The sequence below is a fragment of the Pseudophryne corroboree genome, chromosome 10 (assembly GCF_028390025.1).
Source record: "Pseudophryne corroboree isolate aPseCor3 chromosome 10, aPseCor3.hap2, whole genome shotgun sequence".
Taxonomy (NCBI): Eukaryota; Metazoa; Chordata; class Amphibia; order Anura; family Myobatrachidae; genus Pseudophryne; species Pseudophryne corroboree.
Genome location: NC_086453.1, coordinates 123,295,698 through 123,323,185, shown reverse-complemented (window position 1 = coordinate 123,323,185; position 27,488 = coordinate 123,295,698). Strand labels below are relative to the sequence as shown.

Below are 27,488 nucleotides of genomic sequence, written 5' to 3'. Positions count from 1 at the left end.
TGCAGTAGTGATATATATATATTTTTTATATCATTATTTATCATCCAGTCGCAGCAGACACAGTACGGTAGTTCACGGCTGTAGCTACCTCTGTGTCGGCACTCGGCAGTCCATCCATAATTGTATACCACCTACCCGTGGTTTTTTTTTTCTTTCTTCTTTAAACATACTACATCTCATTATCATCCAGTCTATATTAGCAGCAGACACAGTACAGTACGGTAGTCCACGGCTGTAGCTACCTCTGTGTCGGCACTCGGCAGTCCGTCCATAATTGTATACCACCTACCCGTGGTTTTTCTTTCTTTCTTCTTTATACATACTACATCTCATTATCATCCAGTCTATATTAGCAGCAGACACAGTACAGTACGGTAGTCCACGGCTGTAGCTACCTCTGTGTCGGCACTCGGCAGTCCATCCATAATTGTATACCACCTACCCGTGGTTTTTTTTTCTTCTTTATACATACTACATCTCATTATCATCCAGTCTATATTAGCAGCAGACACAGTACAGTACGGTAGTCCACGGCTGCAGCTACCTCTGTGTCGGCACTCGGCAGTCCATCCATAATTGTATACCACCTACCCGTGGTTTTTTTTTCTTTCTTCTTTATACATACATACTACATCTCTTTATCAACCAGTCTATATTAGCAGCAGACACAGTACGGTAGTCCACGGCTGTAGCTACCTCTGTGTCGGCACTCGGCAGTCCGTCCATAATTGTATACCACCTACCCGTGGTTTTTTTTTCTTTCTTCTTTATACATACATACTACATCTCTTTATCAACCAGTCTATATTAGCAGCAGACACAGTACAGTACGGTAGTCCACGGCTGTAGCTACCTCTGTGTCGGCACTCGGCAGTCCATCCATAATTGTATACCACCTACCCGTGGTTTTTTTTTTCTTCTTTATACATACTACATCTCATTATCATCCAGTCTATATTAGCAGCAGACACAGTACAGTACGGTAGTCCACGGCTGTAGCTACCTCTGTGTCGGCACTCGGCAGTCCATCCATAATTGTATACCACCTACCCGTGGTTTTTTTTTCTTTCTTCTTTATACATACTACATCTCATTATCAACCAGTCTATATTAGCAGCAGACACAGTACAGTACGGTAGTCCACGGCTGTAGCTACCTCTGTGTCGGCATTCGGCAGTCCGTCCATAATTGTATACCACCTACCCGTGTTTTTTTTTTCTTTCTTCTTTATACATACTACATCTCATTATCATCCAGTCTATATTAGCAGCAGACACAGTACAGTACGGTAGTCCACGGCTGTAGCTACCTCTGTGTCGGCACTCGGCAGTCCGTCCATAATTGTATACCACCTACCCGTGGTTTTTTTTTTTCTTTCTTCTTTATACATACATACTACATCTCTTTATCAACCAGTCTATATTAGCAGCAGACACAGTACGGTAGTCCACGGCTGTAGCTACCTCTGTGTCGGCACTCGGCAGCCCATCCATAATTGTATACCACCTACCCGTGGTTTTTTTTTCTTCTTTATACATACTACATCTCATTATCATCCAGTCTATATTAGTAGCAGACACAGTACAGTACGGTAGTCCACGGCTGTAGCTACCTCTGTGTCGGCACTCGGCAGTCCATCCATAATTGTATACTAGTATCCATCCATCTCCATTGTTTTCCTGAGGTGCCTTTTAGTTGTGCCTATTAAAATATGGAGAACAAAAATGTTGAGGTTCCAAAATTAGGGAAAGATCAAGATCCACTTCCACCTCGTGCTGAAGCTGCTGCCACTAGTCATGGCCGAGACGATGAAATGCCAGCAACGTCGTCTGCCAAGGCCGATGCCCAATGTCATAGTACAGAGCATGTCAAATCCAAAACACCAAATATCAGTAAAAAAAGGACTCCAAAACCTAAAATAAAATTGTCGGAGGAGAAGCGTAAACTTGCCAATATGCCATTTACCACACGGAGTGGCAAGGAACGGCTGAGGCCCTGGCCTATGTTCATGGCTAGTGGTTCAGCTTCACATGAGGATGGAAGCACTCAGCCTCTCGCTAGAAAAATGAAAAGACTCAAGCTGGAAAAAGCACAGCAAAGAACTGTGCGTTCTTCGAAATCCCAAATCCACAAGGAGAGTCCAATTGTGTCGGTTGCGATGCCTGACCTTCCCAACACTGGACGTGAAGAGCATGCGCCTTCCACCATTTGCACGCCCCTTGCAAGTGCTGGAAGGAGCACCCGCAGTCCAGTTCCTGATAGTCAGATTGAAGATGTCAGTGTTGAAGTACACCAGGATGAGGAGGATATGGGTGTTGCTGGCGCTGGGGAGGAAATTGACCAGGAGGATTCTGATGGTGAGGTGGTTTGTTTAAGTCAGGCACCCGGGGAGACACCTGTTGTCCGTGGGAGGAATATGGCCGTTGACATGCCTGGTGAAAATACCAAAAAAATCAGCTCTTCGGTGTGGAAGTATTTCACCAGAAATGCGGACAACATTTGTCAAGCTGTAATAAGTAGGGGTAAGGACATTAACCACCTCGGAACATCCTCCCTTATACGTCACCTGCAGCGCATTCATAATAAGTCAGTGACAAGTTCAAAAACTTTGGCCGACAGCGGAAGCAGTCCACTGACCAGTAAATCCCTTCCTCTTGTAACCAAGCTCACGCAAACCACCCCACCAACTCCCTCAGTGTCAATTTCCTCCTTCCCCAGGAATGCCAATAGTCCTGCAGGCCATGTCACTGGCAATTCTGATGATTCCTCTCCTGCCTGGGATTCCTCCGATGCATCCTTGCGTGTAACGCCTACTGCTGCTGGCGCTGCTGTTGTTGCTGCTGGGAGTCGATGGTCATCCCAGAGGGGAAGTCATAAGACCACTTTTACTACTTCCACCAAGCAATTGACTGTCCAACAGTCCTTTGCGAGGAAGATGAAATATCACAGCAGTCATCCTACTGCAAAGCGGATAACTGAGGCCTTGGCATCCTGGGTGGTGAGAAACGTGGTTCCGGTATCCATCATTACTGCAGAGCCAACTAGAGACTTGTTGGAGGTACTGTGTCCCCGGTACCAAATACCATCTAGGTTCCATTTCTCTAGGCAGGCGATACCGAAAATGTACACAGACCTCAGAAAAAGAGTCACCAGTGTCCTAAAAAATGCAGCTGTACCCAATGTCCACTTAACCACGGACATGTGGACAAGTGGAGCAGGGCAGGGTCAGGACTATATGACTGTGACAGCCCACTGGGTAGATGTATGGACTCCCGCCGCAAGAACAGCAGCGGCGGCACCAGTAGCAGCATCTCGCAAACGCCAACTCTTTCCTAGGCAGGCTACGCTTTGTATCACCGGTTTCCAGAATACGCACACAGCTGAAAACCTCTTACGGCAACTGAGGAAGATCATCGCGGAATGGCTTACCCCAATTGGACTCTCCTGTGGATTTGTGGCATCGGACAACGCCAGCAATATTGTGTGTGCATTAAATATGGGCAAATTCCAGCACGTCCCATGTTTTGCACATACCTTGAATTTGGTGGTGCAGAATTTTTAAAAAAACGTCAGGGGCGTGCAAGAGATGCTGTCGGTGGCCAGAAGAATTGCGGGACACTTTCGGCGTACAGGCACCACGTACAGAAGACTGGAGCACCACCAAAAACTACTGAACCTGCCCTGCCATCATCTGAAGCAAGAAGTGGTAACGAGGTGGAATTCAACCCTCTATATGCTTCAGAGGTTGGAGGAGCAGCAAAAGGCCATTCAAGCCTATACAATTGAGCACGATATAGGAGGTGGAATGCACCTGTCTCAAGCGCAGTGGAGAATGATTTCAACGTTGTGCAAGGTTCTGATGCCCTTTGAACTTGCCACACGTGAAGTCAGTTCAGACACTGCCAGCCTGAGTCAGGTCATTCCCCTCATCAGGCTTTTGCAGAAGAAGCTGGAGACATTGAAGGAGGAGCTAACACGGAGCGATTCCGCTAGGCATGTGGGACTTGTGGATGGAGCCCTTAATTCGCTTAACAAGGATTCACGGGTGGTCAATCTGTTGAAATCAGAGCACTACATTTTGGCCACCATGCTCGATCCTAGATTTAAAGCCTACCTTGGATCTCTCTTTCCGGCAGACACAAGTCTGCTGGGGTTGAAAGACCTGCTGGTGAGAAAATTGTCAAGTCAAGCGGAACGCGACCTGTCAACATCTCCTCCTTCACATTCTCCCGCAACTGGGGGTGCGAGGAAAAGGCTCAGAATTCCGAGCCCACCCGCTGGCGGTGATGCAGGGCAGTCTGGAGCGACTGCTGATGCTGACATCTGGTCCGGACTGAAGGACCTGACAACGATTACGGACATGTCGTCTACTGTCACTGCATATGATTCTCTCAACATTGAAAGAATGGTGGAGGATTATATGAGTGACCGCATCCAAGTAGGCACGTCACACAGTCCGTACTTATACTGGCAGGAAAAAGAGGCAATTTGGAGGCCCTTGCACAAACTGGCTTTATTCTACCTAAATTGCCCTCCCACAAGTGTGTACTCCGAAAGAGTGTTTAGTGCCGCCGCTCACCTTGTCAGCAATCGGCGTACGAGGTTACATCCAGAAAATGTGGAGAAGATGATGTTCATTAAAATGAATTATAATCAATTCCTCCGCGGAGACATTGACCAGCAGCAATTGCCTCCACAAAGTACACAGGGAGCTGAGATGGTGGATTCCAGTGGGGACGAATTGATAATCTGTGAGGAGGGGGATGTACACGGTGATATATCGGAGGATGATGATGAGGTGGACATCTTGCCTCTGTAGAGCCAGTTTGTGCAAGGAGAGATTAATTGCTTCTTTTTTGGGGGGGGTCCAAACCAACCCGTCATATCAGTCACAGTCGTGTGGCAGACCCTGTCACTGAAATGATGGGTTGGTTAAAGTGTGCATGTCCTGTTTTGTTTATACAACATAAGGGTGGGTGGGAGGGCCCAAGGACAATTCCATCTTGCACCTCTTTTTTCTTTTATTTTTCTTTGCGTCATGTGCTGTTTGGGGAGGGTTTTTGGAAGGGCCATCTTGCGTGACACTGCAGTGCCACTCCTAGATGGGCCCGGTGTTTGTGTCGGCCACTAGGGTCGCTTATCTTACTCACACAGTCAGCTACCTCATTGCGCCTCTTTTTTTCTTTGCGTCATGTGCTGTTTGGGGAGGGTTTTTTGGAAGGGACATCCTGCGTGACACTGCAGTGCCACTCCTAGATGGGCCCGGTGTTTGTGTCGGCCACTAGGGTCGCTTATCTTACTCACACAGTCAGCTACCTCATTGCGCCTCTTTTTTTCTTTGCGTCATGTGCTGTTTGGGGAGGGTTTTTTGGAAGGGACATCCTGTGTGACACTGCAGTGCCACTCCTAGATGTGCCCGGTGTTTGTGTCGGCCACTAGGGTCGCTTATCTTACTCACACAGCTACCTCATTGCGCCTCTTTTTTTCTTTGCGTCATGTGCTGTTTGGGGAGGGTTTTTTGGAAGGGACATCCTGCGTGACACTGCAGTGCCACTCCTAGATGGGCCCGGTGTTTGTGTCGGCCACTAGGGTCGCTTATCTTACTCACACAGCGACCTCGGTGCAAATTTTAGGACTAAAAATAATATTGTGAGGTGTGAGGTATTCAGAATAGACTGAAAATGAGTGTAAATTATGGTTTTTGAGGTTAATAATACTTTGGGATCAAAATGACCCCCAAATTCTATGATTTAAGCTGTTTTTTAGGGTTTTTTGAAAAAAACACCCGAATCCAAAACACACCCGAATCCGACAAAAAAAATTCGGTGAGGTTTTGCCAAAACGCGGTCGAACCCAAAACACGGCCGCGGAACCGAACCCAAAACCAAAACACAAAACCCGAAAAATTTCCGGCGCTCATCTCTACTCCATACTCCCTTCAACAGCACCAAATCCCATGGTTTTCTGCCACCCTGATACCTATGTCAGTGTCATCTGCTGATGCAACTATGTGTATATACCCTGTAATTGTCCTATTTTGTTTTGAACTGTAAGTCACTGTTTTCTGTTTTGTTATTTGTTTACATTGGCACTGGGGATCCCTTGTGGTGCCATATAAATAAAGGATTATAATAATAATGATGTGTTCCGTTGAATGTTGGAAATGATGCATCTTTGCTTCAAAGTGTACATATTCAACTAATTGGACATATATTTATGGTTTATTAGCAGTGCCAGATTACCAAATAGGCAGAGTAGGCACCAGCCTATGGGCCTACTGCCCCTTTTAAGGTCGCCACGACAATGGATCAAAATAATACTTATTTGATTTCGAAAGAAAATTGCAATCAAGCTTTCTTAAATTGTTTCCAAAAGATAAAAAAAAATTATCAACTCAAAGAAATGAAAACTTTACAATAAAGACTCTATAGAGAAAATACTGTATTATTGTAATGTATCCATTAACTTAAAGTACATAAACCATATACATCAGATTCACATTACAGTTTACAGATCATAGACTGTTGGTTGGTAAAATGAAAAACATAATAAGAGATAATTTGCGAGGCCGGCCCCGGAGAGTTCGATTGCCTAGGGGCCTCCATAGGGTTTAATTCGGCACTGTGTATTAGTTATTAATACTGTTTAAAACGTCAGCCAGATACATATGCACCCACTAGTGGTCAGTTTGCATTGACCATCTTGCAGCTCAAACTGGGATTTCTCTGAAGAATGAAGGATGAGACAGTTTGCTGTATTATTTTTTTTGTGTCTGCATCGGGTGTGGTTCATTAGTTCGACCCTAACTAGGTAGACAGTCATTAGGTCAACCACTATTGGTCGACGGTGACTAGGTCGACACCTGAAATAGGTCGACATGGTCATAATGTTGACATGGAAAAAGGTAGACATGAGTTTTTTTATTTTTCGTGGTGTCATTTTCTTTGTAAAGTCCAGGAACCCCAATTAGTGCACTGTGTTCCCTCGCTTTACTCACCATGCTTTGGGAGGGGTTACTATTCCCAATCGTGGTCCACGTGGATCGTAAAGTATGAAAATATTTTTTTAAATTATAAAAATTGTGAAAAACTCATGTCAACCTTTTCATGTGTTGATCTTTGCCATATCGACATGCTGGTCATCTCGACCTAAAGACCATGTCGACCAATAGTAGTCGACGTAATGACTGTCGACCTAAGTGCGGTCTACCTAAAAATTAGAAACCTTATGCATCATTGCCCAATCACCACTATGTGTGCAATCAGTATAGGGCTCAAGGATCTCTTTCTGAGTTGTGTTCACAACAATGCAGAGCAGCAGTGTACACCTGTGTGCACACCGCTTTTTCTTATTTTGCATCAAACTAAGAATTGTGGTTGGCTGATGTCTAAAATTGTCTTGATAGCTAATTAACTATAAATGGAGGTTCCATCTATATGTTTTAAGAACTAATTAGCAGTTGGATAGGAATGTTAATTTCAGCATGTAAATACACATTTACAGTATAATACGTTATTTAACCACTAAAAAATGTACATGTCTGGATTTTTAGCTGGTGGTTCAGGAATGAAACAGAGAGAGCGTAATGGACAGCACAGCTGGCATAGTGGCTAGCATTAATGTCTCTCAGCACTGAGTTCCTGTGTTTGATTCCCACTACGGGGTAATTCAGTTGAGTTGATCGCAGCAGCAAATTTGTTAGCAGTTGGGCAAAACCATGGGGGTCATTCCAAGTTGATCGCTCGCTGCCGTTTTTAGCAGAATTGCGATCAGGCTAAAAACCGGCAGTTCTGCACATGCGTATGGGCACGCACTAAGTACTTTCACACAAAACTAAGCAATTTTACACAGGACCGTGCGACACTTTTCAGTCGCTCTGCTGATCTGTGAGTGATTGACAGGAAGTGGGTGTTTCTGGGTGGTAACTGAGCGTTTTCCGGGAGTGTGCTAAAAAACGTAGGCGTGCCAGACGAAAATGCAGGAGTGGCTGAGGAAATGGGGGAGTGGCTGGTCGAACGCAGGGCGTGTTTGTGATGTCAAACCAGGAACCAAACAGTCTGCAGTGATCGCAATCTAGGAGTAGGTCTGGAGCTACTCAGAAACTGCAGTGAAATATTTAATAGCAGAACTGCTAACCTTTCGTTAGCAATTCTGCTAAGATACACTCCCAGAGGGCGGCGGCTTAGCGTTTGCAATGCTGCTAAAAGCAGCTAGCGAGCGAACAACTCGGAATGAGGGCCCATGTGCACTGCAGGTGTGGCAGATATACCATTTGCAGAGAAAGTTAGATTTGGGCGGGTTATATTGTTTCTGTGCAGGGTAAATACTGGTTGCTTTATTTTTACACTGCAATTTAGATTTCAGCTTGAACACATCCCACCCAAATCTAACTCTCTCTGCACATGTTATATCTGCCTCCCCCCTCCCCCCCGCAGTGCACATGGCTTTGCCCAACTGCTAACAAATTTGCTGCTGCGATTAACTCCGAATTAGGCCCTAAGGTGCTAACTGTGTGGAGTATGCTTACTTACCTACTATTGAAAAAGCATTTCAGGGAGATTGTGAAAGTAACACCTATCAGCGCGGACGTATACTGCTACATCTGAGAGGTGTGTCATAAAAATGACTTACATCCAAATGTAAATGAGCCCCAAAGTTAGTAAGATCTACTCGTTGAAGAAAAGAGAGTGATATTTTTCAGGATTTGTTTGTATATTGTGTTTTACAAGAGCTTCCATATACTGTAAGTGGCCATGAGAAACCTTATTATAATGCATGTAGCCACAGGGATCATTGTGCCATATAACCAATGCAGGGAAATGGCATTAATGAGCTCATCTGAATGTATATATCTCTGATTTATTTTTTTTCCAAGAATGTAACAGCTACATGGGATAAGGTGCAATCAGGGAGATTGCTGGTCTATTCAGGGAGTGAGGGAGATTGCTCCAGTTTCAGGGAGTCTCCTGCAGAATGAGGGAGGGTAGGCAACTATGGGAGTTTGTATGTTCTCCCAGTGTTTATGTGGACTCCCTCCGGGTACTCTGCTTTCCTCCCACAGTCTAAAAACATACTGGTAGGTTAATTGGCACCTTTCAAAAAAACTTATCCTATTGTATATCTGTGCATGCACATGTTGTAAGGAATATAGGGGTATATGCAATTCCGGGCGAATTGCGGCACTTTTTCGCCCGTTTTTAAATTCGACACAATTCGACCGTCGAATTCCGGCAGGTGGGTGCCGGAATTCGACATATTCAATAAAAAACGAATTCGACAGTCCCGCTGTCGAAAAACGGCCGATATAAAAGTGACCCCCGGCTGTGGCATTATCTGTCCAGCTAGTGGAGCCCGGTGCTGGTACAAAAAATACGGGGGACCCCTACTCTTTTTGTCCCCCGTATTTTTTGCACCAGGACCAGGCGCAGAGCCCGGTGCTGGTTGTTAAAATACGGGGGATTCCCTGTCATTTCCCCCCCCGTATTTTGGCAACCAGGACCGGCTCAAAGAGCCTGAGGCTGGTTATGCTTGGGAGGGTGACCCCACGCATTTTTTTTTCTGATTTTTACCCCATTCCATTCAAAAAAATATTATTATTTTTTAAATATATAAATAATACTTATGCCTCCTAAATAGACAAACCAAGTACCTAATCCCTTCTAATATAAATAGATATGCTATTACCAATAAAAAAAACACAAAAAAAACATGTTTTTAAAATTTTTTATTAGATTCCGCCAGCAAAGTGTGGCGGATTGAAAATGACGAATTTACTGTCTAAAAGCACTGTTGTCGAATTTACAATCTTCAATTGAATATACTTTTGTCGAAATGCCGCATTTGTACCATTGCAGAAATGTCGCATTTGTCAAATGTCGAATTTCAAAAAGTCGTATTTGGAAAGTCCGTTTTTTTGACGAAAAGTATTGTATTGTATTGTATTGTCAAAAAAAATTTGGGGCGAAAATGTCCAGTTTTTCGACATTTTCAGGAATTCGACCGCAATTGCATATACCCCATAGACTGTAAACTGTGCTGGTGCAGGGACTGATGTGAATAATAAAATTATTCTCTGTAAATCGCTGCAGAATAAGCGGTGTGCAGTGCAATATACAAATATTGACAAATATTAAATATTTGTACATGAGAATTTTACCAAGCCCTTGTAAGCGTCTGCTGACAAATATATTACTGTCTTCCACTACATTTTGTTCTAAAAGGAAATGAACAAGGAGCATTTAGAACTAGAACCTGTATCCCATGCAGGTACAAAAAGTTCAAGTTGGGTGTATGAGACTCGCCACCCTATGAGGTTTCATACAATGTCATTTTTACTTGTGCAGTACTTGTTCAGTTTGTGTTCCATTCCAATGGGAAGCGGTTACAATTCCGACGCCGTAATCCCAACTAGCGGTGAAATACCGACGCTAGAACACCGACACCACAGGCTTTTCTCCCTCTGTGGGTGTCCATGACACCCATAGAAGGAGACTATAACCTGTTGAGCGCAGCAAGCCACCGTGCCGACAGCGCAGCGATCGCAGCGAACCCACAAGGGGCTTTCTATCGCTCTACTGGTGGCTAGGATGCCGCTGTCAGTATACTAATGGCCGGTATTTTATACTGAACCTATTCCAACACTGGCACAAGTGTTGCGACACAAGAACATTTGGGATAATGTGATTTTTGTGTGGTGAAACTGATAATGTGATGTATTCCTTTTTAATTTCTTATGGCATTGTGATAAATATGTTCTATTGATGCAATGGAAGTTGTGTGAAATGAGAAATTGCAGTGTGAAGGGGACGCAGTTAGCATCGCGGCGGTCAGGATGCCAGTGGTCACGTGACTAACGCCGGAATCCCGACACCACACAGAATCCTGGCACCGGAACACCGTCCGCCGACATCCCAAAAGTAAGTATTGGGGTGACGGTTAGGGCCCAGGTGGGGGGTGGGGGTTAGGGTTAGGCACTAGGGAAGGGGTGTAGCCTTAGCTGCCACCCCCCGAGTTTTAGCCCTAGCCGCCCCTCCTGGTGTCTTAGCCCTAGCTGCCACCCCATGTGGGTTAAGGATTAGGGAAGGGGACAGGGGAGGGGTAAAATAATGACTCTGTTCCCTGGCAGAATTCTAATTTTCGGATGTCGGAGTCGGTCATGTGACCGCTATTATCCTGACCGCCTGTATGACGTATCACACCCGATGTGAGTAGCACTGCATAATGCTGTATTGAGGCACATTTACAGTTGCCCTAGAAGACAGTGGGGCAGATGTATTAGGACTGTACAAGTGATAAAGCAGTGATAAGTGCATGGTGATAACGCACCAACCAATTAGCTCCTAACTGTCATTTTTCAAACCCGTAATGATTGGCTGGTGCGTTATCACCTTCCACTGATCACTGCTTTATCACTTCTCCAGGCTTAATACATCTGACCCAGTGTCACGGATACAAAACAGACATTTACACTTCGGCTTTGTCGCAGTACCTGTAGTTGTGTGTTCATGTGTGCAGTGTAGTCATGTTGGGAAGATGTCGCATTTTTATTAATCTTTATTGGTTCTTACTGATTGATGCAAATGTCACTACTGTCTGTCAGTAAACTTACTGATGGTTGGCTTACAAGCTGAGTGAAAGATTGCAAAGAAGATCTTTTTTATTATGACTGCATCAATTACGAGGACTCGGAGAAGCACAATGATTATTTATGATTGGGTTTAAACACATAATTGTCTTAAAATTCAAGGAAAACAAAAGAATCAAATGTGAAAAAGAAAAGTTGCTTAAGACTAAACTCACTATTATGATTTTTAAACCGTCAAATATTGAAGTTACTTTGGAAGTCAGAATTCTAAGAAAATAATGTTAAAACCCTTAATTGGTTTAAATGACACCATATTACCTGTGCAGGTTTTCATTTCCATAGGTAAGGTTTGGTGCTCTACAATCGTTGTTAAATTCTGGTATGAATCCATAATCCTTGTACAAGGCCTCAGCCCCTTTTGCAATGATAGCTACTCCATTTTGAACTCTACGGTGAAGGTCATCTTTCCATCCAGCAGACAAAACTGTGAAAAGGCCAACAGGCAAGTGCTCAGGCATGTAATCTGTGCCACCTAAGTTGGTTCCCACCATAAACCAGATGTAACCAGGTCCAGTTAAACCAGCTTCTCTTGCTGCCTTGAAGACACCATCAGCTTCATCCTTAGAGCAGTATAGTAGTCGCACCTGCACTGTTATCTCTTTTAATTGCCTCTTTAGCTTGGACTCACTGGGATCATCAGTCAAATTGAGAGTAAGGACGCCTCGATTCTCCCAGCCAATGAAACTACTGTCCGTTAGCAGCTCAATGTAATCCACAAAGTCTTCGTAACCAGGGAATAAAGTGGTAATAACCGCAAAGGCCGTCCAATCGTATTCCTCCAGCACCTCAAAGATTACTTGAAGTTGCTGTTCTGTGGAGGCACCCAATTGTAGGAAGGTCGAACCTTTTTCCTGCAATAAAACAATGTAATATAATAAAAACCATCACTTAAGCAAAAGAATGGGTCAAAAGAAAAATAATAAAGCTCTCGGAGATATATTACATCAAATATTTACTGTATAAAGTAAGCTGAGCAATTTATCTTGGGTTATAGAAATCATGTAAAGATTAGAATGAGGGGAAAATGGTATTCATACAAAAAGAAAACTTGTGCGTGGTACAAATCTAAGATTACATATAAAAGGCAAAGAGGAGCTAGACAGTGAAAAAATATTAAAAGAAATGGCAGCATACACGTTTGAAATAACAATGAATAGAAATAAGATAAAAAGGGTCATGCATTAACCATTCATATAATCACTGTATCCGTAACTCTTTAATATTAATCATTCCTCATCATTAAAGTCAGCAATATGCCTTATGGGTCACAATACTGACATCGGCAACCCAATGTTTAAAATTCCAACAGGGATGAGTTAAGTATGCCGTCCCCTCTCCCCTAACCCTCCCTTCCCACAGCCTAACCCTAACCTCCTTCCTGGTGCTGCCTAAACCTACCTCCCCTCTCCCCACAGCCTATCCCTTACCCTCCCTGGGTGGCGCCTTCACCAAACCTCTCCTGGTCCTAACCATAACCCACCACTATACTTACGGTCAGGATTCCGGTTGTCGGGATTCCAGGGACAGTCTCCTGACCCTGTCGGTATTCTGAAGGGTGTTGGGATCCTGGCTTCGGTATTCTGACTGCTGGGATCCCAACAGCCTGTATCTTAACAGCATCCCCTTATTATTTACTTCTTTCTACCATATTGCTACTGGAGACACATGCATTGCGAATTAAGTTAGAAAGATGTTAACGAGAGAGTTAAGAAAACAATAATGTAAGTAAAGCAGCAATATTTGAATCCTGATGGAAAAAAATGCTATATAAATAAATGCTATTATTATTATTATTATTATTATTATTATTATTATTATTATTATTACAGGTTGAGTATCCCATATCCAAATATTCCGAAATACGAAATATTCCGAAATACGGACTTTTTTGAGTGAGAGTGAGATATTGAAACCTTTGTTTTCTGATGGCTCAATGTACACAAACTTTGTTTAATACACAAAGTTATTAAAAAATATTGTCATTAAATGACCTTCAGGCTGTGTGTATAAGGTGTATATGAAACATAAATGCATTCTGTGCTTAGACTTAGGTCCCATCGCCATGATATCTCATTAATTATGGGATGCAACTATTCCAAAATACGGAAAAATCCAATATCCAAAATACTTCTGGTCCCAAGAATTTTGGATAAGGGATACTCAACCTGTATTATTATTAATATTATTAATATTTGTAGTAGTAGTAGTAGTAGTAGTAGTAGTAGTAGTAGTAGTAGTAGTACAGGTTGCTGTATTATTTTCTTTTCTCATGGTATTTTTATTGTTAAAAGAAAGCCAAAATATCTTTATATAATGTATTTGGCAACATAGAATAGTGCAACTACTTTCTTTGGTTGTCATGACAGATTTGTTTACCCAGAATGTTATTTCCTAGTAGACCCTCCCTGTCCAGAACTTTACTATGCTGTTCTTATTTCAGTGCTTTGTGCTGTTTTCATTTTACTTAAATCCAGTGAAAGAAAGTAATTCCTTTGACATATAACTGGCTTTGCAATCAGTGCACGGTATTGTTCTGTGCCGGTTGCAGGACTCTCCACACGTACAGTATATACAGTATGACAATGATTGATTTCAGTTCTTTGCTTTACTAGCTGTAGTATTTGCCCAGGTTCTGCCAAATAAATGAGAAGGTAATCTTCATAAAAAAGTAAGATATTTTTGTTTAAGCCTTACTGCTTGAACATATACAATACCCAGTCTTGACAAAGGCAAGCTTTTTTCCAAGCACACTAGGGTAGAGGTTGTTTGTTTTCCATCTTTCTTTTTAAATCTTAACAATAGCAAAATGTTTGCCACGCGCATTCTTGAATTATTTTGCTCTATGAGTCCCCATTGCAACTTCTGGAAAACTATTCAATAGATCGGAGGCCATTCTTGTAAAAAAGTTGTACCTTAATTTATTTTTCAGAATTGAAAGGTCAAATTCAATTAGATGTGAGTTGTATAGGATGAAGTCACATGTTAAGAATTCCTGCATATCATGTGAAATAGTGGCCAAAAAAAACATAAATCAGAACATCTCACACTATTCCAGTGGAGGCCATTTTGCAGGTCTCACGTGTTAACTCTGCAGTGGGCGACCTATGAAAAGAGTATTGAAATCATCCTGAACTCTAAAAAAAGTGTCCATTAAAGATAGCAAGTGGCCATAAGTATAGTGAAGGAGGTTCTTAGTGACCATATACAAAGTATTTGAGGCTGTAAAAAGGTGTCACAAGGTTACATTTTAAAACTTTAATCAATTAGTTAATAAAAAATGATGTCCAGTAATTGTTTTTCATCAAATTAAAGTGTTTGAGTATATGGGGTACATATAAATGTATCTATTATGTTATGGAATGTGCATTTCCACGTAGTCAAATATTGGGGGAAAATATGTCAGTTCTAGGCTAGTACTGTATGTGTTCCCGGACTGAAGTCTAGGGTAGTACTAGGAGGAAAAGCTATAGAAATGTCTCCTCATGTTGTTGCTGTGGCATGCAGACTTCAAGTTCTAAGTATACCCACAATGGGTACCCATTGCTGCATGCTGCGGTGGTTCACACCACTGGGTCCCCCATGTAATGTGTATGGATAGCGGGTGTATGCATACACGTTCTCCAATTATCTGGCATCCTGCATGCCATGATGAAACAACACATAAGGACATATCTGTAAGTGCAAGAAAATAGGTAGTTTGATAAAGTTCCTGTGCAATGATGGATACTCAAGTGATACTGTGGGTTCTCTGGGAAGAACTTTAGAAACAGGTGTCTGTAGGCTCTGGAGATCTGTGGAACTTAGATCAAATGAGCTAGATTAGGACCAGCGACACTCAAAGTAGAAGCAAGTTAGAACTGGCAAAACTTGACGGATTAAGTCTGGTATAAAGTAAGACTTGGCACTAGTAGAGTCTGTGGGCCTGATATCTTGATAGACTATTGAATTAGAAGCTGGACTTCAGCCAGTAATACTGGGAACCAAGCTTGAAGCGATGATACAAGAAGCAAGATTGGCACTGCAGACCAGACTGAGATCAACGTGGCTAGAAACCAGACTGGTTCTGGTGGTATAAAACACCAGACAGGGACTGGTGGCACTGGAAATAGGAGCACTGTACACCAGGCTGGTACTGGTGGTAATAATTATTAAACTGGAATCAGATATATTAAACAGAATCTGGTTAGGATATCATCTGTCGGGATCCCGGCAGTCAGAATACAGATGCCAGAATCTCAACACTATTTGGAATGCCATCACCAGCATTCCGAATAGGCCCAACATCCCGGGGCCAGAATCCCGACAGCCATGATGCCAAACGACCATCCACTGGGAGACAGGACAGGTAGGTTGCGCATGGGGAGGTTAGGTTTAGGTTGTGGGGGGTGAAGATTAAAATGGAAGAGTTATTTAGGAATAATATTTGACAAATTGGATTACAGTGGCAAACGCAGGATTTCTAGAGGGAGGTTTCCAAATGCAATTCACAATTTCTCATTCTGCAGAACACTGGAGCAAGTGCAGGAGTCTGGGGGAGCGGCAGAAGACCCTAGTAACAACCCTGGCCATTAATGTAACCAATGTTCTTCTTATACACTGGATACTAATCAGTCATTACATAATAAATATATAATATATACCTGTCCGGCTGCAGTACTAGTGATATTATATATACATATATATTGATTTCATCTCATTATCATCCAGTCTATATTATCAGCAGACACAGTACGTTAGTCCACGGCTGTAGCTACCTCTGTGTCGGCACTCGGCAGTCCATCCATAATTGTATACCACCTACCCGTGGTTGTTTTTTTTTCCTTTCTTCTTTATACATACTACTATAGTAGCTTACTGTAGCAGTCTGCGGTGCTGCTGAGCTGACAGTGTCCAGCAGGTCCGTCATCAGTCATTACATAATAAATATATAATATATACCTGTCCGGCTGCAGTACTAGTGATATTATATATACATATATATTGATTTCATCTCATTATCATCCAGTCTATATTAGCAGCAGACACAGTACGTTAGTCCACGGCTGTAGCTACCTCTGTGTCGGCACTCGGCAGTCCATCCATAATTGTATACCACCTACCCGTGGTTGTTTTTTTTTTCTTTCTTCTTTATACATACTACTATAGTAGCTTACTGTAGCAGTCTGCGGTGCTGCTGAGCTGACAGTGTCCAGCAGGTCCGTCATCAGTCATTACATAATAAATATATAATATATACCTGTCCGGCTGCAGTACTAGTGATATTATATATACATATATATTGATTTCATCTCATTATCATCCAGTCTATATTAGCAGCAGACACAGTATGGTAGTCCACGGCTGTAGCTACCTCTGTGTCGGCACTCGGCAGTTCATCCATAATTGTATACCACCTACCCGTGGTTGTTTTTTTTTTCTTTCTTCTTTATACATACTACTATAGTAGCTTACTGTAGCAGTCTGCGGTGCTGCTGAGCTGACAGTGTCCAGCAGGTCCGTCATCAGTCATTACATAATAAATATATAATATATACCTGTCCGGCTGCAGTACTAGTGATATTATATATACATATATATTGATTTCATCTCATTATCATCCAGTCTATATTAGCAGCAGACACAGTACGGTAGTCCACGGCTGTAGCTACCTCTGTGTCGGCACTCGGCAGTCCATCCATAATTGTATACCACCTACCCGTGGTTGTTTTTTTTTTCTTTCTTCTTTATACATACTACTATAGTAGCTTACTGTAGCAGTCTGCGGTGCTGCTGAGCTGACAGTGTCCAGCAGGTCCGTCATCAGTCATTACATAATAAATATATAATATATACCTGTCCGGCTGCAGTACTAGTGATATTATATATACATATATATTGATTTCATCTCATTATCATCCAGTCTATATTAGCAGCAGACACAGTACGGTAGTCCACGGCTGTAGCTACCTCTGTGTCGGCACTCGGCAGTCCATCCATAAGTATACTAGTATCCATCCATCTCCATTGTTTACCTGAGGTGCCTTTTAGTTGTGCCTATTAAAATATGGAGAACAAAAATGTTGAGGTTCCAAAATTAGGGAAAGATCAAGATCCAATTCCACCTCGTGCTGAAGCTGCTGCCACTAGTCATGGCCGAGACGATGAAATGCCAGCAACGTCGTCTGCCAAGGCCGATGCCCAATGTCATAGTACAGAGCATGTAAAATCCAAAACACCAAATATCAGTAAAAAAAGGACTCCAAAACCTAAAATAAAATTGTCGGAGGAGAAGCGTAAACTTGCCAATATGCCATTTACCACACGGAGTGGCAAGGAACGGCTGAGGCCCTGGCCTATGTTCATGGCTAGTGGTTCAGCTTCACATGAGGATGGAAGCACTCAGCCTCTCGCTAGAAAAATGAAAAGACTCAAGCTGGCAAAAGCACCGCAAAGAACTGTGCGTTCTTCGAAATCCCAAATCCACAAGGAGAGTCCAATTGTGTCGGTTGCGATGCCTGACCTTCCCAACACTGGACGTGAAGAGCATGCGCCTTCCACCATTTGCACGCCCCCTGCAAGTGCTGGAAGGAGCACCCGCAGTCCAGTTCCTGATAGTCAGATTGAAGATGTCAGTGTTGAAGTACACCAGGATGAGGAGGATATGGGTGTTGCTGGCGCTGGGGAGGAAATTGACCAGGAGGATTCTGATGGCGAGGTGGTTTGTTTAAGTCAGGCACCCGGGGAGACACCTGCTGTCCGTGGGAGGAATATGGCCATTGACATGCCTGGTGAAAATACCCAAAAAATCAGCTCTTCGGTGTGGAAGTATTTCAACAGAAATGCGGACAACAGGTGTCAAGCCGTGTGTTGCCTTTGTCAAGCTGTAATAAGTAGGGGTAAGGACGTTAACCACCTCGGAACATCCTCCCTTATACGTCACCTGCAGCGCATTCATAATAAGTCAGTGACAAGTTCAAAAACTTTGGGTGACAGCGGAAGCAGTCCAATGACCAGTAAATCCCTTCCTCTTGTAACCAAGCTCACGCAAACCACCCCACCAACTCCCTCAGTGTCAATTTCCTCCTTACCCAGGAATGCCAATAGTCCTGCAGGCCATGTCACTGGCAATTCTGACGAGTCCTCTCCTGCCTGGGATTCCTCCGATGCATCCTTGAGTGTAATGCCTACTGCTGCTGGCGCTGCTGTTGTTGCTGCTGGGAGTCGATCGTCATCCCAGAGGGGAAGTCGTAAGCCCACTTGTACTACTTCCAGTAAGCAATTGATTGTCCAACAGTCCTTTGCGAGGAAGATGAAATATCACAGCAGTCATCCTGCTGCAAAGCGGATAACTGAGGCCTTGACAACTATGTTGGTGTTAGACGTGCGTCCGGTATCCGCCGTTAGTTCACAGGGAACTAGACAATTTATTGAGGCAGTGTGCCCCCGTTACCAAATACCATCTAGGTTCCACTTCTCTAGGCAGGCGATACCGAGAATGTACACGGACATCAGAAAAAGACTCACCAGTGTCCTAAAAAATGCAGTTGTACCCAATGTCCACTTAACCACGGACATGTGGACAAGTGGAGCAGGGCAGGGTCAGGACTATATGACTGTGACAGCCCACTGGGTAGATGTATGGACTCCCGCCGCAAGAACAGCAGCGGCGGCACCAGTAGCAGCATCTCGCAAACGCCAACTCTTTCCTAGGCAGGCTACGCTTTGTATCACCGCTTTCCAGAATACGCACACAGCTGAAAACCTCTTACGGCAACTGAGGAAGATCATCGCGGAATGGCTTACCCCAATTGGACTCTCCTGTGGATTTGTGGCATCGGACAACGCCAGCAATATTGTGTGTGCATTAAATATGGGCAAATTCCAGCACATCCCATGTTTTGCACATACCTTGAATTTGGTGGTGCAGAATTTTTTAAAAAACGACAGGGGTGTGCAAGAGATGCTGTCGGTGGCCAGAAGAATTGCGGGACACTTTCGGCGTACAGGCACCACGTACAGAAGACTGGAGCACCACCAAAAACAACTGAACCTGCCCTGCCATCATCTGAAGCAAGAAGTGGTAACGAGGTGGAATTCAACCCTCTATATGCTTCAGAGGTTGGAGGAGCAGCAAAAGGCCATTCAAGCCTATACAATTCAGCACGATATAGGAGGTGGAATGCACCTGTCTCAAGCGCAGTGGAGAATGATTTCAACATTGTGCAAGGTTCTGATGCCCTTTGAACTTGCCACACGTGAAGTCAGTTCAGACACTGCCAGCCTGAGTCAGGTCATTCCCCTCATCAGGCTTTTGCAGAAGAAGCTGGAGACATTGAAGGAGGAGCTAACACAGAGCGATTCCGCTAGGCATGTGGGACTTGTGGATGGAGCCCTTAATTCGCTTAACAAGGATTCACGGGTGGTCAATCTGTTGAAATCAGAGCACTACATTTTGGCCACCATGCTCGATCCTAGATTTAAAGCCTACCTTGGATCTCTCTTTCCGGCAGACACAAGTCTGCTGGGGTTCAAAGACCTGCTGGTGAGAAAATTGTCAAGTCAAGCGGAACGCGACCTGTCAACATCTCCTCCTTCACATTCTCCCGCAACTGGGGGTGCGAGGAAAAGGCTCAGAATTCCGAGCCCGCCCGCTGGCGGTGATGCAGGGCAGTCTGGAGCGACTGCTGATGCTGACATCTGGTCCGGACTGAAGGACCTGACAACGATTACGGACATGTCGTCTACTGTCACTGCATATGATTCTCTCACCATTGAAAGAATGGTGGAGGATTATATGAGTGACCGCATCCAAGTAGGCACGTCACACAGTCCGTACTTATACTGGCAGGAAAAAGAGGCAATTTGGAGGCCCTTGCACAAACTGGCTTTATTCTACCTAAGTTGCCCTCCCACAAGTGTGTACTCCGAAAGAGTGTTTAGTGCCGCCGCTCACCTTGTCAGCAATCGGCGTACGAGGTTACATCCAGAAAATGTGGAGAAGATGATGTTCATTAAAATGAATTATAATCAATTCCTCCGTGGAGACATTGACCAGCAGCAATTGCCTCCACAAAGTACACAGGGAGCTGAGATGGTGGAATCCAGTGGGGACGAATTGATAATCTGTGAGGAGGGGGATGTACACGGTGATATATCGGAGGATGATGATGAGGTGGACATCTTGCCTCTGTAGAGCCAGTTTGTGCAAGGAGAGATTAATTGCTTCTTTTTAGGTGGGGGTCCAAACCAACCCGTCATTTCAGTCACAGACGTGTGGCAGACCCCGTCACTGAAATGATGGGTTGGTTAAAGTGTGCATGTCCTGTTTATACAACATAAGGGTGGGTGGGAGGGCCCAAGGACAATTCCTTCTTGCACCTCTTTTTTCTTTAATTTTTCTTTGCGTCATGTGCTGTTTGGGGAGTATTTTTTGGAAGGGCCATCCTGCGTGACACTGCAGTGCCACTCCTAGATGGGCCCGGTGTTTGTGTCGGCCACTAGGGTCGCTTATCTTACTCACACAGCTACCTCATTGCGCCTCTTTTTTTCTTTGCGTCATGTGCTGTTTGGGGAGGGTTTTTTGGAAGGGCCATCCTGCGTGACACTGCAGTGCCACTCCTAGATGGGCCCGGTGTTTGTGTCGGCCACTAGGGTCGCTTATCTTACTCACACAGCTACCTCATTGCGCCTCTTTTTTTCTTTGCGTCATGTGCTGTTTGGGGAGGGTTTTTTGGAAGGGACATCCTGCGTGACACTGCAGTGCCACTCCTAGATGGGCCCGGTGTTTGTGTCGGCCACTAGGGTCGCTTATCTTACTCACACAGCTACCTCATTGCGCCTCTTTTTTTCTTTGCGTCATGTGCTGTTTGGGGAGGGTTTTTTGGAAGGGACATCCTGCGTGACACTGCAGTGCCACTCCTAGATGGGCCCGGTGTTTGTGTCGGCCACTAGGGTCGCTTATCTTACTCACACAGCTACCTCATTGCGCCTCTTTTTTTCTTTGCGTCATGTGCTGTTTGGGGAGGGTTTTTTGGAAGGGACATCCTGCGTGACACTGCAGTGCCACTCCTAGATGGGCCCGGTGTTTGTGTCGGCCACTAGGGTCGCTTATCTTACTCACACAGCTACCTCATTGCGCCTCTTTTTTTCTTTGCGTCATGTGCTGTTTGGGGAGGGTTTTTTGGAAGGGACATCCTGCGTGACACTGCAGTGCCACTCCTAGATGGGCCAGGTGTTTGTGTCGGCCACTAGGGTCGCTTATCTTACTCACACAGCTACCTCATTGCGCCTCTTTTTTTCTTTGCGTCATGTGCTGTTTGGGGAGGGTTTTTTGGAAGGGACATCCTGCGTGACACTGCAGTGCCACTCCTAGATGGGCCCGGTGTTTGTGTCGGCCACTAGGGTCGCTTATCTTACTCACACAGCTACCTCATTGCGCCTCTTTTTTTCTTTGCGTCATGTGCTGTTTGGGGAGGGTTTTTTGGAAGGGACATCCTGCGTGACACTGCAGTGCCATTCCTAGATGGGCCCGGTGTTTGTGTCGGCCACTAGGGCCGCTTATCTTACTCACACAGCTACCTCATTGCGCCTCTTTTTTTCTTTGCGTCATGTGCTGTTTGGGGAGGGTTTTTTGGAAGGGACATCCTGCGTGACACTGCAGTGCCACTCCTAGATGGGCCAGGTGTTTGTGTCGGCCACTAGGGTCGCTTAGCTTAGTCATCCAGCGACCTCGGTGCAAATTTTAGGACTAAAAATAATATTGTGAGGTGTGAGGTATTCAGAATAGACTGAAAATGAGTGGAAATTATGGTTTTTGAGGTTAATAATACTTTGGGATCAAAATGACCCCCAAATTCTATGATTTAAGCTGTTTTTTAGTGTTTTTTGAAAAAAAATACCCAAATCCAAAACACACCCGAATCCGACAAAAAAAATTTGGTGAGGTTTTGCCAAAACGCGGTCGAACCCAAAACACGGCCGCGGAACCGAACCCAAAACCAAAACACAAAACCCAAAAAATTTCAAGTGCACATCTCTAGATACTATATGGAATACTGTTTACATTTTTAACACTATTGATTGGTCTCTAGTATAGGCTGTAGCAAACATATTTAAATAATATATCTAAGTGGTAAGAAAAAGGTTAAACATACCATAATAAAAAATACACAAACATAATAGAACCAATACTGCACTTTCTAAGCACACATTCTCCCATCACATGGTAAGGCTCCTCTCTCTTCTTCCTGGCAGCTACTCTCTGGTCCAGTGCAGTGATTGAGGACACAGATCCGCACACATAGCAAACTTGGTAGAAGAAGCTGCTATCATTGGTCATGAGAGGAGGGGGTTTCCGAGCAACTGGAATTCCCCCCGCACGTTTGTCTATGGATTATCGATAGCATTGTCTCTGTATAAATGGGGGAGTATTGTAAACGGGCAAAAATGGGGCTACTGCAATAAGTATCTGGCATTGAGTATATATTGGTTATTTAGGTTTGTTAGCAAACCAAAAAAGTAAATTGGGCAAAATCACGTTGCTCTGCAGGTGGGGCAGATGTAACATGTGCAGAGAGAGTTAGATTTGGGTGGGTTATTTGTTTTCCTGCATGGTAAATAGCTGAGGCTATACCAGGGCTATACAACTTAATTTCTCAAGCATACACAACAGGTCATATATTCAGGAATTATGTCTGTATAAACAGGTGAGAGCATTACTGACAAAGCACAATAGATAATCTCCCTGTGCATGATTAAAGAAATTCTGAAAACATGACTTGTTGAAGGTACCTAAGAATTGGAGTTAAAAAATACCTGTGTTATACAATGATAAATGGAAAGGGTATAGGCTGGTTAGAGGATCTCTTTATGCCACTGCAACTAGTTCAGGTGTCAGTATGAGACTGTTCAATACATGTAAGTAAAACTTGATTTGGTATCCGGTCATCAGGTCGACAACACTTAGGTCAACACTCATTAGGTCGACCACTATTGGTCAACATGCATTAGGTCGACATGGTGATGAGGTCGAGATAGTTGTGACACTCTGAACTGGACCCCCTTAATTTGTACTACAAAGGGTATGCATTGCAGGCAACTGTCGGACTGGATAAGACATGAGTAAGGTACCCTAATTTTCCCCTTGCTGAGCTTCAATTACTACCCATCCTGTTAATGCTGAAGGGGTTAACACTCCCTTCTGCTGTTTCTTGGGAGACGCCAGCAGGACCAGTGAGCAGACAGGCACTAGGACTCTTGGACTTACTTAAAATGGAGGAGGGAGTGAGAAGGCTGATGGAGTTTTGATTGGCTGTGGCAGAGCGGGAAAAGAGGAGGCAGTGTTCGCACAAGTGTGTGTGAGAGGAGACACGCTCTGGAGAGTGGAGCTGCCGCTGAGGAGACAGCTGTGAGGATACACGCTGTGGAGAGTGTAGCCGCTGCTGAGGAGACAAGCCGCGGAGAGCGGAGTTGCCGCTGAGGAGACCGCTGTGAGAGCTTCCAGCCGCTGCAGTGTCGCCAGCCTGCCCAGTACTGAGAGAAGCTGCAGGGAAAGGTCTCAGGTGATAGAGGGGAGTGGGTGAGGCCGCTGATAGCAAGTACCTACCTGCTCTCAATTAGAAACCCAGAATCACCCAGCTCCGCATACACAGTTGAATAGGGGTCAGATGAGAGAGTCAGAGAGAGAGAGAGAGAGAGACTGAGTGAATCCACATAGTGCAGTAAGACTCAAGAGTGTCTTTATATGTAATTAGCAAGACCCTGCATCAGTGTGCTAGCATGCAAGGGAGATGAATATTTAGAGTCTGTTGAGAGGCTAATAGTGTGCAATACTACAAAGAGGTTCTCTGCAACACAAAGATCTGTCCCATTACTGATGAGCAGGGTGAGACCTTGACAACAGCCAGTCAGTGAGAGACAGGTGTGCCTACCTTATGAACTACTGTAAAGTCCTGTGCAACCACTACACATTGCTTTTATATTGCTCCGATCAGAGCTCAGGAAACTTAAACTAGTTAACTAAGAGAACACTCCTTACAGCATTAGGGACGTTTGCCTAGGATAGTGTGCCAGACAGGTGAGGATCTCTTGTGCACCTCAGGCATTCCACGGCTTGTATTTGCCCGCTGCCCATCTGTATGCCTCTTGTTAAAAAACTGCTTTCCTGACTGCACCATACTTAAAATCTGTCACTCCCAAGTTGTTACTATTAAGCATTCGCAAGACTTCAACTGCATAGGCTGTTATACTGTCTGCAAGTACTCACATCTGCTACGACAGTTTAAAGAAGTGTGCCTGCCGTGCATTGTAATGCTTCACCCCAAAGTGTCACTACGTTAGACTCAAGGAAGAGCCATTTCCAGTTAATGATGTCCTGCATACAAGGGTTCTCTGTTAGATTTGCCAACTTATGCATGCCCTCATATTGACCGAGCCATGTTAGGAATCTGCATGCCCTACTTTATTCTTCATTGAACTGCTTGCCCATACTGCTTATTTGCAGCCTGGTATTTAACATTTCAGAACTGTGCTAACTTCTGCTATTGATGGTGCTTCAACTGCTACCTTTGAGACTGCAACTTGTAGGGTGCTTACACGCCCAAGACTTAAAGTTACCCTTTTGCTACCTAAGGTTAGCTCTGAACTGAGTATATGCTTTAGTCAGCAATAGCTTGCAGTGTCAGTTAAAGTCACACTGCCACCAGGTGGACATATTAAGGTACTGTAACTGAAAAGCACATTAGAGTTAGTGTGACAGGGGATCAGTACTAAATGCCGCCGGCCGGAATCCCGGCGGTCGAAATACCGACGCCGGAATCCCGACCACACAATCCTGACAGGGGTGGCGAGCGGAACGCAGCCCCTTGCGGGCTCGCTTCGCTCGCCACGCTGCGGGCACGGTGCCTCGCTACGCTCGGCATACTATTATATTCTCCCTCTATGGGTGTCGTGGACACCCACGGAGGGAGAATATGTCGGGATTGTGGCGGTCGGGATTCCGGCGTAGGTATTTCAACCGCCGGGATTCCGGCCGGCGGCATCTTGACCGCATCCCTGTGACAGGTATGAGGTGTTATCCTAGTCCATTGTGAATTTATATTATTGTTTGTCACATTATTGTATATCCTTGTGCAGATTGTTTCTCCTACGTGAAATTGTATTTCCCTTTTAACCCATTAATTCCACAGCGGTGACCAGTTTGTTCTTGAATAATAAATATTTATGTCACCGTCCTAACGTGTGGTGACTCGTGTGTTGGGTCTGCTGGGGTTGGGGTTCTTCATCCCTCTGCTTAAGGTTCCAGCAGTGAGATCCATTCCAAGAGGTGGCCCCAGGTGAAGAATCCAGGTACGTCTACTGACACCTGCATCTGCATAGACATTCCACTTACTTACCTGTTACATAGTCACTAGGTCAACATGGCAAAGGTCAACACATGAAAAGGTCGACATGAGTTTTTCACATTTTTTTCTTCATTTTTTGAACTTTTCCATACTTTACGATCCATGTGGACTACGATTGGGAATAATAACCTGTGCCGGGCGCAGCTGTAGTGGAGTGAGGCACCTTGCTTGAAGCACGAGCCATGTGAGGGGACACGGTGCACTAATTGGGGGTCCCGGTCACTTTACAAAGAAAATATGTTGACCTTTTCCATGTCGATGTACTGACCGTTTCAACCTATTTCAGGTGTCGACCTAGTCACTGTTGACCAATAGTGGTTGACCTAATGACTGTAGACCTAGTTTCTGTTGACCCAACGATCCACACCCACATAATTTACCTCTACCAACAGCAGTCACAGAAGTTTAAAAGAGTTACATTTATTTTTCTTTACAATGTATAACTGTTGCCATAAAGAATACAGTGCCAACCAATGCAAAGAAACATTATTTGTGCTCCACAATTACAAGGATTTATTCCAGTCTGAAATTGCTCCTCCGTGTTATATCTACTTTTATGATTAACATGTTTATTTACTAAAGTGTCATTAAGGGAAAGTTGTGCTACATATTTATTTTCTCTAAAGAATACTGGGGAGAATTGTGTAAGCAAATACACATTTTTTTTATTGTATTTTTAAGAGAAAAATACAGTATACATTCTATACATACATATATAAAGGTAGTGATAGCAGATGTTGATGCTTTTCATGTTCATACTGTGAATGAGCTCATACTGTAAGTAATACTAAATATTTCAAGGAACAGAGAACATTTATATAATCTCATTTACTACTGCTTCGTGCAGGCCTGGCCAACTTGTGGCTCTCCAACTGTTGTGAAATTACACATCCCAGCATGCCTAGCCACAGTTTTAGCAATCCCTAATAGCAAAACTGTGGCAAGGCATGATGGTACTTCTACTTTCACAACAGCTGGTGAGCCACAGGTTGGCCAGGCCTGGCTTAGTGGATCTTTGACATTGCTTTATTTAACTGCTGTATATGAAGTAGCAAAATATATAAAATATATAAATAAATATATAGAAAAGATGATGAAGGTGCTGTGATTATTGAGAGTTTGCAGAATGTGGATGTGGACTATTCAGTTGTCATTATATGATTGGTCATCGGTTATCTGATAATGGAGCATTGTATACTGATCCCCAGACAGGATTGTGTACTGCTCACCAGATGATAAGACTCTGCTTTTCAAGCTGGTCATACAATGACGTGACCCTGCACTTAATATAGATAATAAAATAGTAACCCAGCTCAGCAATGCATACAGGGCCTAATTCAGACTTGATCGCTGTAGCAGCAGCAATCATAGCCTGATGCCCTTTTGTGAGTGTGCTCGCGGAGCGGGCACTGCGCGGACGCACCCAGTGAGATCCAGTGAGATACGAAAGCATCTCACTGGTG

At 44.1% G+C, this 27,488-nt stretch overlaps 1 protein-coding gene across 5 annotated transcripts in view; it reads right to left on the bottom strand.

The window, feature by feature from the left end:
- Window positions 1-27,488, bottom strand: part of GRIN2D (glutamate ionotropic receptor NMDA type subunit 2D) — a 1,339,090-nt gene that overhangs the window by 738,026 nt on the left and 573,576 nt on the right. For all 5 annotated transcript variants that reach the window (XM_063942779.1, XM_063942780.1, XM_063942778.1 and 2 more), the window contains one exon: window positions 11,903-12,495. In XM_063942779.1, coding sequence (XP_063798849.1) covers window positions 11,903-12,495 — 593 coding nt within the window. The remainder of the gene's footprint in view (window positions 1-11,902; window positions 12,496-27,488) is intronic.